Source organism: Bombus terrestris, chromosome 6 (assembly GCF_910591885.1).
Source record: "Bombus terrestris chromosome 6, iyBomTerr1.2, whole genome shotgun sequence".
NCBI classification, from domain to species: Eukaryota; Metazoa; Arthropoda; class Insecta; order Hymenoptera; family Apidae; genus Bombus; species Bombus terrestris.
Genome location: NC_063274.1, coordinates 11,859,994 through 11,878,410, shown reverse-complemented (window position 1 = coordinate 11,878,410; position 18,417 = coordinate 11,859,994). Strand labels below are relative to the sequence as shown.

General features: G+C 37.3%; 3 protein-coding genes across 7 annotated transcripts in view; 2 read left to right on the top strand and 1 right to left on the bottom strand.

Annotated features, from left to right (window-relative positions):
- Positions 1-4,856: 4,856 nt before the first annotated feature.
- On the bottom strand, positions 4,857-6,027 carry LOC100644722 (probable ribosome biogenesis protein RLP24). The gene is made up of 2 exons (XM_003396035.4): positions 5,784-6,027; positions 4,857-5,518 (listed from the first exon to the last, which is right to left on the bottom strand). The coding sequence occupies exons 1-2, from the start codon at positions 5,862-5,864 to the stop codon at positions 5,087-5,089; spliced, it is 513 nt and encodes a 170-aa protein (XP_003396083.1). The 5' UTR covers positions 5,865-6,027; the 3' UTR covers positions 4,857-5,086.
- Positions 6,028-6,462: 435 nt separating this feature from the next.
- LOC100644605 (cytochrome b-c1 complex subunit Rieske, mitochondrial) lies at positions 6,463-7,999 on the top strand. Of its 2 annotated transcripts, XM_003396034.4 has the most exons (5): positions 6,463-6,641; positions 6,726-6,755; positions 7,018-7,170; positions 7,251-7,428; positions 7,514-7,999. In XM_003396034.4, exons 1-5 carry the CDS (start codon positions 6,551-6,553, stop codon positions 7,800-7,802), a joined length of 741 nt encoding a protein of 246 aa, XP_003396082.1. In that variant the 5' UTR covers positions 6,463-6,550; the 3' UTR covers positions 7,803-7,999. The 2 variants fall into 2 exon arrangements, with proteins under 2 accessions (XP_003396082.1, XP_012164924.1); XM_012309534.3 differs by having other exon boundaries at positions 6,463-6,755.
- A 143-nt stretch (positions 8,000-8,142) lies between these two features.
- Positions 8,143-18,417, top strand: part of LOC100644484 (zinc finger protein chinmo) — a 77,022-nt gene continuing 66,747 nt past the window's right edge. Inside the window, exon 1 of one of the 4 annotated variants that reach the window (XM_003396033.4) lies at positions 8,143-8,741. Coding sequence is in view for 1 of the 4 variants with exons in the window: in XM_048406520.1 (XP_048262477.1) it covers positions 16,575-16,650 (76 nt within the window). In the remaining 3 variants the exon portion in view is untranslated. Of the gene's footprint in view, positions 8,742-9,892; positions 9,912-16,518; positions 16,651-16,784; positions 16,801-18,417 lie in introns of those variants that run through there. The other 3 variants (XM_012309532.3, XM_048406520.1, XM_048406521.1) reach the window with 3 other exon arrangements.

The window sequence follows — 18,417 nt, the reverse complement described above, 5'->3', positions numbered from 1 at the left end:
GGTATCCAAGAAAATCTTCGAAAGCCAAGATCCAAGTCCCAACAACCTACATCACGGTATAAGCACTCGAAAAGTAATTTTCGTCACGTAGATACAAATACGTTCCCAGTTTCTCTCGCGCGTTTCGGCCGCGTGTTTAACGGGTTACCGACAGTCGTTATCTTTATTCAGGTAGCTCGTTTATTTCGTTTAATTTAATGTCGGTGATCGGGTGTCGTCGATGGATAGTCCGCCGACTGGTCAAAGTCGATTCGATCGGCCAAATCGTGGCAACGAGATGGTCTCGTGTTCGTCTGATAAGACGAACGAAACGAAGGGGGCCAGAGTTTCCAAAAGGCGCATACGTAATGACCGGTTCTCACCGACGGATTTCCAAAGGATGTAGTCTCGACGACGACAGGTGAATGTTTGACATTCCTGTCGTGGCCGTCGTCGGTTTTAGCGTTCAAGACTTTTAATTGTCGTAGCGATCAAACACGAAGCGACTACAGTCCATAAAACTAGTAGTTGAATAAATCATAGCTCTCGAAGGGCCATGAATCCTCAACAATGAGAAAGAACGTGAAGAACTCGAAATCATTGATATATGTACTACTTCTAAGCGATGTAGTCGCGTAAATTTCGAACGTTTAATTTATAGTATCGTAAAATTGAGCTTCGGTATCGGAAACAGGAGAAACAGGCAACCGTAGAAACGATCGTAAAAGGTACATCTCCGCGAATTTATGACGTGTTCCTTATCTGTAGTTGCGAGGTGTGATCCCACGTGAACAAATTGAAGACATTGGTACCGATTACGAGCGGTACGTCGATCTTACCCCGCCCTTAAATCGATCCCAGTGACGGAGTTGTTCTCTGTTTCGCGCAATTGTCCCGCCGTGTTACCGCTTCGCCTATGCAAATCGCGTCGTGACGATCTGTATGCCTGATGACGCTGCGGAAAACGATACGTAGATCGAACTTTATGTCGTGGCGAAAGAAACAAGTCAAGATAAATATTTGTACGTATCGTGTCTGGCGCGGTACTTTGTTATTACACTGTTACTTATGAAAAATGGAAAGGAAAATATGAATCGATCGTTTTTTCACCGAGTTTTGGGCAAAGATCGAAGAGGTTTCTAAACTGTTGCATAAAGGTTCTGACTGAAAATAATTGTACTGTAAATAAAATCCTAGAAAATTACTATAATATATTTGAGATAATAAATTACATGTAAATTTCTTAAGTAACTCCATACATAATAGTACGTACCTACTTTTACTTATAAGGAATAACAACAGAGAGTTTTGGATCGAGTCGACGAGTCGAGGGCGATAGCAGTGAAAGTCGACGTGGGCCCTACCATAGTAGATTTCGGTAAATGCCGATCGGACCGCATTGTGATAACGGACGACATCGAAATTTAATTAAACGCTCGGATTGACTAATTTACCCTTTTAGATGGACGTAGCGGAGTTTGTAAGCCTCGAACCGTTACATTTCTTTATCCGATTTAGTTCGAGCAAGTCGGGTATGTCGGTTGTTAGAAAAAATGGGCTACCTCCATAAATGAGTCGAAGCGATGAAACGAGGCATTTCACTCGTTAAGAGAATAAACGAAGAAGATTAATGACTCGGTTGAAAAATCCGCTCTGTGGTATGTCAACGCTAAACAAAAATATTGTCGTCAATCACAGTCTAATTGGAACGTATCCTATTAGCACGCATTCCTCCTACTTTCCATTAATTTTCACAGAACGACGTGTACACAGGTGATTTACATTTCGAATCTATCGGTGAGATCAGAGGGAGCGTTTCTTTCTGACGCGTATTTCGGGGACCCGTTGACGACCATTGGTCACATAAAATAATATTGTCCGACCAAATGCCTGGCTACGCCTCGGACAAACTATTTTAAGTCCAACCGTGCAGTCTCTTTGTTTATTTATGAGCGTGCTGCTTTCGTGACCTCGGCGCAAGATGTTATTACAAGGACCTTCTTGCGCGGCGCTGGAAACGATTAGGAAAAGAAGATGCGCTCCATGATACCGGTTCTGACATCATAGATTCCTTGACCTATCGTTTTTTTTTTCTTTCGTTTTTTTTTTATTTCTATGTTACAAACGAATAAATGTTATCGTCGATGAGTAATCGTGTAATTCATGGTTTGTTCAATACGATAGTTGTAACGAAAAATTTGTACGATTGCTTGACCAATTTATTCGTGGCACAGTCTGCAGCAGATCTGAGAGTTTCGGTGATGACTTGACGAATGGTTCTAGCAACCATTTTCGATGCGAAGGAGGAAACATAGAAACGGAGCGTTTCATTGGAAATTTACTCTTCTATGAACTTTTGAAAGTGATGCGATTTGCAAACATTTCACGCCACTGTCCTTCATGTTTCACGTCTAGTCACCATTTCGTTGCCCGCTATTTTACTCTATATGTACTACACATTGCTACGATAAATCAGTGAGAATGCTGATCGAGAATGATCAGTTGGCATCCACTATACATACTCTGAATGCAAAGAATTAATATTAATAACACTGGAAGTGTTTTCTTTGTTCGTGGTAATCTTTGTATCATACAAAGAAATTCATGAATGGAACGCATGCAGGCAGCACTTGATCGATCAATCACACGGGAGAATTATTTGCATCCGTACAAATGAGAATGTATTTTTGGTCCAAGCTACCGTCAAGGAAAAAGGAATCACCGAGACAAAACAACGAACGATAGTTTTACCCCACGAAAATCGTAATTGCGATTCGTCGCACGAGTAGCTCGCGTTTCGACCACCGTGTCGTGTGTTTCCTCAGTAAACACGGCTACAATATTGCGTGTGGTCGAAAACACTTTTTCGCGGGCGAAACGACCGACAAATCTGTCCCGGAGGACCCTCCAAAAATTCCTCGAAAGCAGTATGTGGCCCATTATCTACGCGTTTCTTTTCAATTTTAGTCCCTCGTGCGTCGTACTGTTGCGAACCTTTAAGTGGATCATCGTATTATACGTATTATATGAAGACAGTTCCCGTGTTTCTTTCGGTTATTGTCACTATAATTAATCTCGTAACCGAAGAAAGAACGAGTGGAATTTGTCTGCACGTTGTGTAGCAAAGTGACGCAAGATCGAGTCGAGCACTTCTAGTACTCGAAAAAAATGATTAATCACCTTATATGACGAGCAGAATGTGCGTAATAAAAAAAAAAAAAAGGAAACACGAATTCATGGAATTTCGTCGTGAATCAACCCGCAAAACACGATGCTTGTTTTTAGATATCCCTTTTCCTTTTTTTAATCTCGTGATGTCTATGTGATGAATGGAGGAATGTGGGTCACATAGCTATTCATTCTCTTGATTTAATATAATTTTGCGTGGACGAAGTTACAAGTGTTCCTAAAAATAAAGTATACTCGTAAAAAAGAATTTGAAAATACTTTAACTTCTCTTTTTCAAGAATAACTGACAAACTGATATTACCATAACTTCTCTACTAACGTATTTATGTTGGTATTTATATCAAGCAAATACAAAAAATTAGAATTTTAAATTACTCAAACTAAGGCAAGAACAGATATAAACGAAATCAGATACCAAATGTAATTGAAATGTAGAACGGCAAACAACATTATATTTTGCCATGTACAAGATACAAATAAAAATAAAATTGTTTTAATCTTGAAGATCTTCTCGAATAACCTATGCCCTACGAGATGGAGCAGTCTGTCGAAATGATTATTTATCAACTATTACATCTCTTCCAAACATCAAATACATAATTAAAGTAACTTAACGAACGTTCATAAACCGATTGACGTTCCATTAGCATGAAATCTTCGAGTTCACGTTGGCCAAGGCTAGAGCAAATACGGTCGGCACGAATCAAAGGATAGACCTCCAAAAAGATTGGCCATGGTAGCTTTGTCAGGCGGAAGAAATCTGCAAGCTCATGCCCTTGAAAATCCTTTCTTGCCGCATAACTCGAGTGGTCCTGTATCGGTCTCTCTCTCGACTTGCGTTCGCGTATACTCGCACACCTTGTACGCTGCTCTTCTGTTGTTGTAACACATTTCGTCCGCGGCAAACAACACCCCGCGGTTTACCTGGTAATTGCTGGAAACACCGGTCGAGTGTTTACAGTGTCATCGAGGTGCGGTGGTCACACCTTGCCGCATACGACCACTTGGAAACCACGTTTTCTTCACCTGGGACCTGCCACGGTCGAACACCTTCTCGAGGGTCAGCAAACTATTCGAAAGCTCGCTCTAACGGCGTTTTGCGCTTCAAAGAACCATAATATCAATGTGATTGATGACTTTGTTTGCAATCTTTTATGTGATTATTAGTGTATTGTCAGTGGCGTAATGTTTAGGGAATCGTAGGTTCAACACTTTCACAGTGTAGTACCAAAGAGGTATACTTGCAATTGGGTAAGCCATTAAATATTAAATTTCACGTCATAAATGCCATCATATGTAACGCAATTATTAAACATTTATTTCCTATAAAAAGTTAAGGATTTATATTTTTTATATCTGATATCAGAAATGTAAGAAATCTCGACAATAAAGAAATATATAATTATTTATTTTCTGAATCTTGCTAGGTCTTCTCGTAGTTGTTGACTTTATCGCCTTCGACGATTAAGTTCAATATAATTACTATATTCGCCGTAGTAAATCGCAGAGGGCGTAAGAAACACTGATTTTTTTCGAGGTCGGTATTTCAGAACACTTTCATATATCAATATTTCAGAATATTCACAAAATTTTTGAACGTTCTAAGTTTCCAAATTATTTAGTACTTTTAATGAATTACTCATAACAATTAAATTAATAACTTAGATTAACTTAGATAAACAATGGCATTACTAGTATTTAATTTGATATTAATTTTATTTATAATTCTTACATAAATATGTAATTATGTTGTACTATAAAAAACGAATTTTATATAAATTGTTTATTTTAAATAAAGTTTTCTTTCATCCACAATCTGTCTAATACATGTAAAATGTAATAAGTTTAATTGTAGACTTTTATATAAATTATTCCATCTTATCGTGTTATGAATATAATCATCGTATAATAAACAAAACTAATTCACTTCCATTTCTTGTTGTTCTTGTTCATCGTTAGATTCCTGCATCTCTTCTTGTTCGGTTTGTTCTAGTTTCTTTCTTTCTTTCAATCCTGCAGCAGGTGATCTTATGAGTGATAAATCACGTTGAACTTCTTTAATATCTCTTTCTTGTTCTAATTCACGTCCTTTACGTAATCGTTGCATTATATGTAGATTTTGTCTCTTTTGTTTGATAGTTTCTACTTTTTTGATCGCATCAATTGCATTCTGCCATAATTCTCTATTATATTTAAGTGGAATATTTCTTCTTTTTTCGAATTCAAATGATGGATCCACAGCTAAGTCCTTGCCAACTGTTTTCCTGTATGCTTTTGTCCATTTGACTTTCCTTGGATTCTTCTTTTTCTTAAACGCAGCATGGCACTTTGACCGACAAAATTTGAATATCTATAATATAAATAGAATATGACATGAAGAAATGCATAAATTGTAATACTTATAACATAATTTATAACAATTATCAATTGTCCACATATTGCACAAAAATTTATTGTTATTAAATATAAAAACAAAGTAGTATCTAAATGTACACATAACCTAAAAGTCACCAGAATGTTGTAGTTTTAAATAATTCTTCTAAAATCATAGAAGAAATGTAGATGTTATGACGAATATGTACAAAAATTCTCACCTTACAATCTTACATTCTTACCTTACAATCATTTCTTACAAACTGGATTCCATGTCCCGGATAAATCCGGGACGAACAAAAATAACACGTTTCTATACGCATGTTGCATGTGCTTGTGAAACCTCAGACAATCCAGACAATATAGACGCTTTAAATTAATAGTTATGCCATCTATGAACCATTGTATGCATCATTGTGATATTTTGTAGAAGAATTTTCCAAATGTACAACTTTTAAACGTGTATAACTGTGTGTATGATTAAAGCGGTACAAAGAACATCTATGAAATATAGTCAATGATGTAGTCAAAGTAACATATATTTTAAGGCTTGATTTTATCATCATATCATTAGATAATTCTATAAAATAATACGTATTAAAATTTTCAAAAGTAGCAATATTTTTTATTGAAATTGATATACCTCACTATGCATGTAAATATATGGCATAGCAGATCATAGCTTATTGTGTTTGAAAGGGAGAACTAAATATTAGAATCAAATTTAACTACACATGTGTAAATTATGAATATATAATCTAATTTATATTTATTTCAATTTTGTTAAAAGATTAGTTGCTGAAAGTTAAGTTTCGCGATTAACTACATAGCTCAATCAGCGACAAGGTATGTATCTGGTTCAATACATTATAGCGCGACATCTATTAATTACACGGAAAATTTTCCGCGAAAGTTGCAGAGTGGAGACCTCTAAGAACGTAGTTCTTCGGATCTTACTTAGTGTCCGATGAAGTTGTCTCGTTTGGACGTTCGTGCGTAATTAAGAAAAATGAATGTTGTAGCGAAATCAACGAGCCTCGCTCCACTTTTAAGGTCGACGACTGTCATTTCAAATGGAATGCAACCAGTATCTGGAAAGGGTATCGTACAAAAATCAAAAATCGTCACTAAACCTGTCGTCAATCGAATGCTCGTTCAAAGTTTGTACGAATCTCTTATTACAGGAGCTCTACGTGTCAGTTCAGGAATTGGAGGTTTGAGGCTTTTATTTAAACATTAATTTATTAGATTTCGTGTATAAACAAAATACACTCTTAGATATTTCGATTATATAATCGTATGGCGTATGCGGTACATGTCTCAAAGATTATTATTGTATCAATGTATTAGTTTATTACAAATGTTGAGCAAATATTTGTCTTATTTTAAAACATTGAAATATACTATTTTTATCTTTAATATCCTATTTTATACTCGATGTAGGAAACAGTATTGTCAATGAATTGATTTTTATAGCAAGTTTACTAGCAACACAGAGGAGGTTGGCGCATACTGATATTCAATGGCCAGATTTCACTGATTATCGTCATAAGGCTGTAAAAGATCCAAAAGTTCCAAGCAAACATAGCGCTGCTAGTCGCAAATCATTTACGTATCTTGTAACAGCTAGTAAGTATATCTTTTAATCTTCTTTGCATTATTCTATTTCAATAATTACAGAGAAATATAAATATTGATTTATTATATAGCTACTGGGGTTTGTGCGGTTTATAGCGCAAAAACAGTTGTGCATAATTTAGTAGCTTCTATGAGCGCTGCAGGTGATGTACTTGCTTTAGCAAAGATTGAAGTTAAACTTGACAATATTCCTGAAGGAAAGAATGCTGTTTTCAAATGGCGTGGAAAGCCTCTGTTTGTACGACATAGGTAAATATTACTAAACATGATTATATATCTCTTTCCTAATTCTATTTATGTAAATTGAATGACCTTTGTTTTGAAATGATAATAGGTCACAGAAAGAGATTGATCGAGAGGCTCAGGTAGATGTTGCATCTCTTCGAGATCCAGAAGTAGACACAGATCGCACACGAGATCCAAAGTGGTTGGTAGTTTTGGGTGTATGTACGCATTTAGGATGTGTTCCAATTGCAAATGCTGGTGATTTTGGTGGTTACTATTGCCCTTGCCATGGCTCTCATTACGATGCCAGTGGAAGGATTAGGAAAGGTCCAGCTCCTCTAAATTTGGAAATACCACCTTATGAGTTTGTTGAGGGAAATGTATTAGTTGTTGGTTAATGCATTAATATATGTAGTGAAATAATATCATAATTTATATCTGCTTTTCTCAGATCCACATGGTAATTATTTCGAAATTCTTAACTGAGGATATTATTAATTTAATTAGTAATGTCTTCTATGGTTAAGTATCACTATATTGAAATATTATAAATTATGGTCAAGCTGTACAAATAAAAAATTAAGCTTAACCAAAATACAACTTGTTCGTATTCTTTATTCACGATTAACGTTTATTAATTTTATCAATGTAGTATTTTAAACAATTCTACAGTTATATATAAATTTAGCAAAATGAAAAATATGTTATCTTGCTTTATAATTATTTTGATGATTTATATGTAGAATCTACTATTATGTTTTATTTCAATTGTAAAGCAAAATTATTATGTAAGGTTATCGTAGTATAGAGTGCAGGCGTACGTAAATTTCGTAACAGCACTACATTCTATATTAGAAACATCTTGAAAATCAAATAAGTGGTCTTCCTTCCACAAGGCGGCGCCACTAATTCCGGACCAAATTTTCATTTTCAATGCGTGACAAGGGCGTCTATACGACCGACAATCTGCCGGCCGATTCTCTGTTTTCAGTCGCCTTCGCTGCTGGCAGCGTACGGACGGAAGAGTTGAGAATTTTTCGCGAAAATCGGTTATCTTTCATACATTGTCATTCTTTCACAGTCATTCTATATGATGATCCAAATATCCTTAATCCCACGACGAGTGATTTCCGCGATCTGACATTTAAAATAAGAACGGAAATGTTTTGTTAAAAATGAGATTTTTCCTTGCGTGGAACCGGCATTTAGTGATACGTCGTGAAAGAGTTGGAAACAAATAATTGTTTAACGACACGAAGCGAAAGTGACATTTGAAAAATTCAGAAAAGGAAGAATAGGAAAAAGGCGGGAGACGGATGCGTGGAAAACCGCTTTTTGTAAGTTCTTATTTATTTTACCCGATATTTATGCTATTGCATTCTTATTCCGTTTTTTTTTCTATATAATATATGGTCATTTTAATATACGTTTGGTATATATTATGTTATACCATGTGTTATATCATAACACATCGTAAAAGTTTGGAACAATAAAATAATATGCATAAACAATTTTAAACTTATAAAGTAGAGCTCATTTTCTTATTTTATTTTGTTATACAAAATTACACCTACAATGTACAATGTTATATGTAATTAAATTGTAATATTATAAATCCCCAGTATAAGAAATCTCTTTTTGGAATATACATAGGAATATCTTGTCGCTATCGTTATATTATTAGTACTGTACATTTCAATATTAAAATTCTATTAAAATTAAAATACTTCCGAATCATCTCCGACTTAATCTTATTTTGATATCACTAAAAGATTCGTTCAGCTCAAACAAAGTATAGGAAGATTACTACCAATTTGAGTTTTATGATGAGATTTTCTTTAAAACGTTGAAACTCTTTTCATTTGTTCAAATAATATTAAGATCGATAAACAAAAATTTAAGGGCCGTAAGACGGCTAAAATATACAATTATATTAGTATCATAAATACCGCACGATTCTATTTCAATTGTTATTAATATTATAATAAAATATCGAACTTAACGTCGAATAATTCCTAACGTAATCGATAACCGATCGTTGCTTGAATGGATTTCAGTACACAATTTCTCGTCGCACAAATTGACCCTTACGACAACCTAGAACAATTGTTTTCGTAACCTTAACGGCGGCATATGTTTGTGTTTCTGCATGTTTGGCTCCGCCCGGTACGATGACTTCTGTACATTCGAATCATACTTTGCATTTTGCTAACGGTTCGAATAGGAGTCTTATAGTTTTTGCGACACCACTTGCGTGCCTTTCAGTTCTTGTAAACAAAGACGAGATTATGATTCATGATCGTTCGAAATTTCGGCCATTATGCTAAGGTCGGCCCTGCATATCGGAAGTTAGATTCGTTACTCGATTCTACATACGTATATCGTGTCTTATATATATTCCTATATATTTTTATTATTATAAATAATTAAAATTTAATTATCGATTCGCGAGTGATAACTCGAAATTGAAATCTACGCTATTTGGGACACCTCTGCTTCAACAATCGGTGAGAAGTTAATAGGATTCATTTAATATTTCTAATCCATAAAATACATATCGTATTACTAATCGCTCAGATTATATCTGAAATATGTTATATTCTAAATTAATATTACAAGTACTAGAGTAATGACTAATATGTAATTTTTCATAGAAACTTTATTTATTTATAACATTGCACTTTTGGAGTTCTGTAACTTGTTCTATGAGTTGTTTGCTTCCTTGCGTCATATCTTTTCATATATCTTATATTTTGTTTCGTTCGATACAAGTCGGTATTTCTAATATTAAACAAAATTGCATAGTCTTTGTAGTCGTACAATCTTTGAATTCTAGACTCTCCCTAATTTAGATATATATACATAAAATTTCACTGTCTCTCGAAATTTCAACAAGCAAAATTCTGTTAGGTATTCGTTTGCGTGTAGAATTTGTACCTCGGCTTTCCCGCGCACACACAATGACTACAATTGGCACATATCCTTATTCTCCAATGAAGCGTTACTTTTATCAAGTTTTATTTCATTTTCATAATATCAAATTATCGTAGCCATACGAAAGTACTACCAAATGGTACGAAAATGGAAGTAATTATGTAATATACAAGCACCATTTATCTAAACTCTATTTATTCAAACGAAATTTTATCTAGTGCTCGACTAACTGGTTAAATTAATCTATTTGGACGTGAGTTCAATTATGCGAATGAAAAATAATACCTAATGGGGAAAATTGGTGAACATTTATTACACGAATCCTATTATCCTATTACACGATTATACATATAAATTAGTTTGTCTTCCCGACAAATCCAGAAAAGTGTACTTTTATTGTACGTAAATAATACAATAAATATTTCTTGTAGCCAGTTTACAATACACGTTTCTATATTTGTAATCCCTGCTAATCCCAGGGAAAAATTGCCCCTCCGAGAAAATCGTATTTTTCGGTTGCCTCTAGTTAATTACCCATCTTGATGACATAGGACGGCCTGGTCCTACCAACAAAGGCCATAAAGTCGTTATTGCTCGGTAGTTCCGTGCACTTTGTTATTCAACCTTCGGAAGGCAGTGTCTCTCTATGTCGATCTGGTTTACTGTTTGCAAAGCCGATGGCTACCCCTCCAGGATATTGAATATGCGGAGGACTCGTACTCTTACATGGAGTATAGTTACAAGTGCAAAGCCGCGGCTACCGGACTTTTCAGATCGCTGCAACCCCATTTCCTTAGCCTTCTGCCCTCCTGTGTGTGCCTTCCTCTTCTCTTTTTTTTATTTTTTTCTTTTTTCTTCATTCTGCGCCTCCGTATAAGCTGCACGGTGTGCGCGTTCTCGCATTCTAATTCTTTATGCAGCCGGCCAAGGAAATTCACAGTAGGAATGCACGGAAGGGAGGTTGCAAAATCCAGTTCCCCCTTTTTCTTCTTCTCCTTTTTCCTTCCCTCTTTAAACCAAGTGAAAGAGAGAGAGCGAACGTTTTGTGCCCTGCATTCAACTATCGGGACGCACTCGGGCGTGCGCGTGTGTGCACACACGTAGCCACACTACGTAACTTAGCCACGTGTTCGTGTTCGTGTGCGCGGGCTAGGGAAAGCGCGCGAGAGCGTTCGTTCGTTGGTCGGTGCGTGCGCGCTTCCGAAAGTGAGTGGGACACGCGGGCCTTCACGCTGAAGGAGAAGAATCAATAGATGTGCGTTGCATCTTGCCCCTCTTGTCCCCTTTTTCGGCTACCCCGCGCGCACCCCTTCTTCCTCGACAACCACTGACTCGACCTTCGCACGAGAGAGCTCCCGCTTCTCCACGATATTCTTCTGTCTTCCAAAATCATCCCTCCTTTTCCATACGCCCTTTCCAGTGATGCAGTTCAGTGCGTACTTTTTTCTCCTTCTTTGTTCGTCGTTCAGAGAGATTTCTTGTTTTCGAGGAAATTGATTCGGTGAATCATTTTATTTCGCTGGGGTAGAATGTTTAGGTGTTTTTGTTTCTTGGGCGGAAGGTGGTGTAGTGGTTCGGGGTTCGCTGTCGCTCCAATTTTTTAGATACTAGTAACAAAGATAGAAATTTTAAAATTGCGTTGGCTTATAAATTAATTGTATATGATTTGGTAGATCGATAGTTCGTTGGAATTTGATACTTTGTATATTTTTATAAATTAGTAAACACATCGTTCAAAGGCGGAAACGATGGTAAGATAAGATGCTTTAATGCTTAGACAGCTACATAGCTTTGTGCGTATCCGTCTTTTAATCTGAAAATTTTCTAGAATTATTTTCGCACAAAGCGTAATGGGAACACTGTCGATTTTAATCTCCCAAATGAAAGATAAAAATATTGTATATTCCTTCGAAATTAATTTTCATTTTCAAGCTTAATTTATTGTAATCCCTTATAATTTCTCGAAGATCACGTTTTCGAGGGTGGAATCAGCTATGCGTATGAGAAAGTCTCAACGATTTCGTTAACGTCGTTGATCGATTTTGCACATCGTTTGTCCTTCCCAGCTCTTACGACTATTCTAGCTTCTGTCATATAAATGATTTTATCGGACTGAAATTCAACGCGTAAATCTAGATACTGAGGTGGATAAACGCCGTATATGCCAGCAAAATAGAGTGACTCGAACCGTATGGTTGAATCGTGAGTTTAACGTCGACACTAGCCGGTTACATCGATTAGAAGTACAAATACCTGTCCGTGTAGCAACCGTCCTCTTGGCCGAATACCACTGAATTATTTAAATGAGGAATCGTCGTTTAATGATGCTCGTGTTGCTTCCCTTTTCCCTTCTATTTAGTTATTCACACTGTGTATTTTCTTTGCATATAGTGTCTTGTACGTGTTTTTACTGGTTGGATATATTATTCATTTTTATGATATATTTTATTATATTTATAAAGAAAATATAACTTTCTAAGATAATAGAACAACATGGAATGATTTATAGATTTGATAAATATAATTTTTATTGAAAGAAAACACAGTTTTTTTTTAAATAATTGAGTGTCATAGAATAATCTAGAGGTAAATGTTCTAATATTTTATAATTAATGAATAATAATAATTCATTAATTAACTTATAATGATCTACAAAATAAATTTTCCATTCGATAGAACTAACTGCACTATGCGTTGAAAGGGATACGAAAAACTTTCATAAATTTATTTAATAAATAACAGGTAAAAATTCGAAACAGGATAGACGTGTATTCGTTGCATCGTTGTTCGTTTCGTTCGCATCTTCCGCAATCGTTGCAGTTGAATGCACCGCAAAACGCATAGTAACGCACGTGTACCAACGTATTTGCGTATTTATTGATCTATCTGCTGGCGTTTATCTGTGTATCGCAGCCCTCAAGTTCGGAGGGTTGCACAGGGTGCAACCTTTAACGCGTGTACACGTACACACATAAGTCCAGCAACAGGGTTTCTACCACAACCCTTGGCGCGAATCTCCTAGATGAAACTAGTTTACGAGCAGCTTTACCCATTTCGCATTATATACCTATTCGTCTTCCTTCATTCTCCAAATCTTTCTTCAACGACCCCGTTATACCTCTTAAACCCACAAAAAAGGGAAAGAATTAAAAAGATCTTTAAAAGTAAAAGCCAACGATCCAAAAAGCAACAGTCGAGGTATCAACTCCATGATTTATCGTTGGATCGTAGATGGTCACAGGAATTCATAATAGAATATTTAATATCGAAATATACGTGTATGTTATATTTATTCAATATTTTACACTTTACGCACTAAAAATTATTATCAACCATTCTCATCGATCTATATAATAAATTATAATATATAACAAAATATACAAAACAAAATATAATTCAACGCAAAATAAAATTTGAAATCGAGTATTCCAGCACAATGATACTAATCGAAAGTTGAAAGTTGCATTTTACATTGAGGAAATGAGCAAACAGGAAAAATACAAACTGAAACAGGACCTCAGAAAAAATCCGTAACGACGTAAGCGGGCGCGAGTAATCGTAATCGCGTGTAACGTAGGCGAATTCTAGAAACGAAGGTAGTCCGTGAAGAAAGGGTGAATAGGTTAATCCGGAGAGAGAAGAAAAGACAAAGAGAGAAAGGGAGGCACAGGTGAAAGTGAAGCGAAGGTGGTCGAGTTAGAGCGATGTTTGGGAGGGTGAAAGGAGGTTAATGATTAGTTCTTCCGAGGTCGGGGGCTGTTGCCGGGTGCAGGTTGCCTGGCTCTCTTCAGACCGCCCCCCTTTAACCCTCCGCTGCCCCCGAGGACATCACCCCTCTCGTCCCTCTGGCACCCTCCCGGTTTTTCGCCCTTCAATCCCCTCCGTACTCACCGATTCTGCCAACCTCCAAAATTTCAGACCCTACCACCGACGCAGCTCTACGCATACCGTGGGGGTGTGAGAGCTTGCAAGGTTGTTCTCCCCTCCACGTTGTTGCCGCTATCTTCAGGAACGTAGGCAGCTAGGGCGCGCGGAATTTCTCGCTGGCACGCGTCCGAAAAATTTTTCTATTGGCTCGCCGTTCTCCTCTCGTACAATGCAGATCGTGCTGGATCGTTCTTGACTAAGGACGAAAAATCTCCAGGGGATTCCGGTATGCGAAACAATGCCTTAATTATCGAGCGATCTCAGCTATTCGAACCATGGGACGAAATAGGGGATCACAATGTAGTGCGCTTTGGACGCCCGTTTCCTGCGTTCGTTAAATTTTAATTGTTAGGGATACGGTGGTCATTGGTCCATTTTTGAGTTGGAAGGTCCTGTGGTTGCGTTTCAGTTAAATCTTGAGTCAGGTGTTTATTTCCATTTGAACTTATGAATTTGTGTTTGATTTTATATTATTCGGTAATTTAGGACTTGGTTATGGTATTGCTTCGAGGAAGTGGGACGAATAATTAGTTTATTACTGTCCTAGTCTATAAAGTATTTAAATTCATCCAATGTTCAATGAAAGTTAAGGTATAGGTACATACATTGTATACGTGTCTTTAATACTTTGCCAATCCCATAAGCAGACCAGGTGTTTCTAATTAATCTTATTCATATTATTATAATTTGACAAATGAAAATGGGAATTATATGTTTTTTTTTTACTATTTAATTTATGGCGCGACAATAGATTTTTACAGAAACGAGTGACATAACGAAAGGAAATGTCAGCCAGTCAGGAAATATTTCATTTCTCATCCCTCTATCTCGAACGCAATGAAGACGCATACGCAACGACGGACAGTCGTAATTAATGCGTTGACGCCAGAAACTGTCGACCCGTGAAGCAAATGCTCTCTCTGTCACCTGGCTAATCTGACTAACAGATACCACTCGAAATACGCATCTCATACATCGGTCTTTACGGTTGAAACGATTGAAAAATACCTATGAGCGTATCTCGACTTTATCGGCATATATCATCCGACCTTAAACAGATTTCGAGTACCGATAGAGATTTCGCTTCGATACTTTGTAACAAACTTGCATCTGTCGGTTAAGTTTCTCCTCACAATCGGATACCGACGATTCGGTATACCTTAACAGTATAGTTTTAAGCCATTCTCACGTCAAACACTAACAAAATATGATTTTTGCTCCATTTACAGACAAATTTCATGGGATACAATTCTATTTATTTGAAGAAAATTTTAATTTTTTAAATGTAAAAATTATAATAGGGAGAATTAGTGGAATATCATTATATGAACTCCAATTACATAAATTTGTAACTTGCAATATTTGAAGAACGTAAAGGTAGTAATAATTTGTGAAATATGCAAATAGGTTAATAAATATCTATAGTGTGCGCTACTAGTTAACGCTGTCTAGTTGGCGCTAGTGTCTCGTCACCGATCATCAAAGCCTTAAGCCCAAAACTTCACCGTCCAATCACTTTCTTTCTTTCTGATTCGTACAGCGACGAATCAGAACGATCAGAATCCGAGTCTCCAACGAAGCACATTCATAGTTGTCAACAAATGTCGTTAGGTCGTCTATTGCATAGCAACGGTGTGTTTTTCGTCGATTCGACGCTCGGTCGTTTCGTTTCATCCTCTTTTTTTCGTCCGGTAGCGCGCTAGCGAAATTATCTTATCGATTCAGGGAAAGAGAACCTTTGGTCGACTTGCTCGCCAATGGTGAACGCGGCAAGCGTGTTCATCGAAAAGCATATACCTACATGGTAATATAGAGAAAGAGAGACAGACGAGAACACTATAGAAAGAAGGATAAAAAAGGACGAGAAGCGGAAAGCAAAGGAAAGTAGATGAAAAAAAGTTGATCGCTGCTCGCCCTTTGCAACGTCAGCCCTGGCTGAGCCTTGTAGCAGGCCGAGTACTTTCTAGCGAAAGTGATGGCTGTGGCTGGCCGGTTGCTTGCGTAGGAAAACCGACTCCGGGGATGGTTGTGCGTCGCTCGACGTTGGAGGCGGTTGTTCCTCCACCTTGAACGCGAAGCGCTCGAGGTGGTCGCGGGTGGGGTGGTTAGTAGCTGAGGCGGGGGTGGATCGGCCAGTTGGAGGGTACGGTGGAGCAAAGAGGGTATCGGTAACCTTGCAACCCTCTTGCGTACACGGAGGAAGGGGAAGTGACAGGAATCCCGGGAGGAGCGGTGGGTTATGGGTTGAAGGCAGTCGGGGGTGCAGCCGCACGGGGCGGCAGTGACGGGCGTGACGTAGTCGGAGGAGGATGTACGCCCCTGTCGGCGAGGGCCACGGCAACCAACAACCATCCCTGGTCAATTCATGGTGGCTTCATCCGCCAGGTACACCGTGTTCTCCTCTTCATATTGTTTCGCGCGCTCTGTTTAGGTGACACGTATTTGCCTAAATATTTTAATATTTTGAAATTTTCGGAGAAATCTGTCTTTCGGCGAGATCAACTGACACGATCAACAGTTCGGAAATCGTACAAAGTACGTATTCATAATCGAACGAACGGTTAGTTTATTTTTTCGCGACTTACGTTTTGTGACATAAAATCGCGCGTATTTACGGTGGTTAGTGGTGATCCTTATCGATCGTGGTTATATTCGGCAGTCTCATTGAACGATCGTCAACGTGCTTTTTATGATTTGTGGGTGATAGGTACGTGGTACGATAGAGGGTCTGCACTTTCGTAACGTTGACTCTTAGATGGCGAAGCAGAATTAACGAAGAGCGTTTTTCCTCAGTATGCTACCTGTTGGGAAATACTAGAAGTCGTATACCTGTAAGATATGTTTTTCTATTCTTCGATTGCCAACCTACTTTTATCCGTATAGTTTTTATATATTTGCCGCTTCGCGTTTCGATCAAAACTTATGAAATACGAATCTTTTGCCTTTCTCATAAGAGAACAACGTTTAAATTCGATATCTTTAACACGGTTTTCAAATTCTCAAATTCTTCAAATAGAAGAATATTTAAATCAACGAACGTTTCAATGAAATTCGACAGCTCTATCGTTTTTCACATTGAAAATTCATTCCAAATTACTTTGTCACGAGTTTCTCCTATCAACTACCTACATATTTATAGTTTCCCGTTTGACTAGCTTTTAAAGTTCCACTCCATGCATTCTCATTAACCGTTAAGTTCGGTAAACGAATCGTTTCATGCTCGTTTTACGTTGAATCACCGTTATTTACATTTACAGTGCTCGAACGACTCTCGTTCCCTTTGTTTTAATCTTATGCGGCGCATGCACGTGCTACGTGCACCTCTCGTGCATGCATATGCAGTCCGTATAACGGTGTCCAACGCGGAACTGTGTTCGTTTAGTTCGGTTCTTTAAGTTACAAAAGAACAATCATGCAAACTTCCATTTCCTCCATTCAATGTCCCTTTGCTACGGTTCTCGCGGGTTCTGCGTCCAAAAAACTGTCTGACTGTTATATACGTAGTTGTTCCGCCTGAGACTGGCTATCTCCCTAACGACTTTTCTTCGAGAAACGTATCGCCACGCATTTGTTTTACAGCAAAAAGAGAAATTGTTCCTCTGGGACCGTTTCACGTTTTTTATTCGTTCTTCCGATTTTTGATGGCGTGTCGCAATAAATAATGGCAGATGCTTTTCTTTCGCCTAAATACATTGGCCTCGTTCTATGTTTTGTGTGTGAGAGAAAGTTTCCGAATAGGATTTGTAGAATTATTGTTGCTTCTGTTATACACGGTTAATTAAGATATCTGTTTTTGCGTTAAACATATCGAGTAGTAATGAACAAATTGATATCTCCAAATATTCGTACTTCGTCTTACTTTTCATCAGTTAAAAGGTCTACGCACACGATTGTTTCATTTTATACAACAAAAGTAAATATATTCTTTCATATATTCCCATAATTTACGTAATTGCACTCTATATAAATTTGTAGAAGAGAAACGTAAAGCTCGAGCTTTTGTTGCATCGTTTTCCAGGATATCTTCTCGTTTGTGAAAGTAGCTTGTTCAAAAAATTCCAGGATTCCATCATACTAATTAGTCATTCTCTCTTTCGTTGTAAGGGACATTGCACGCACATGCACGTATTTATATCTTTTCAGAGAGAATTA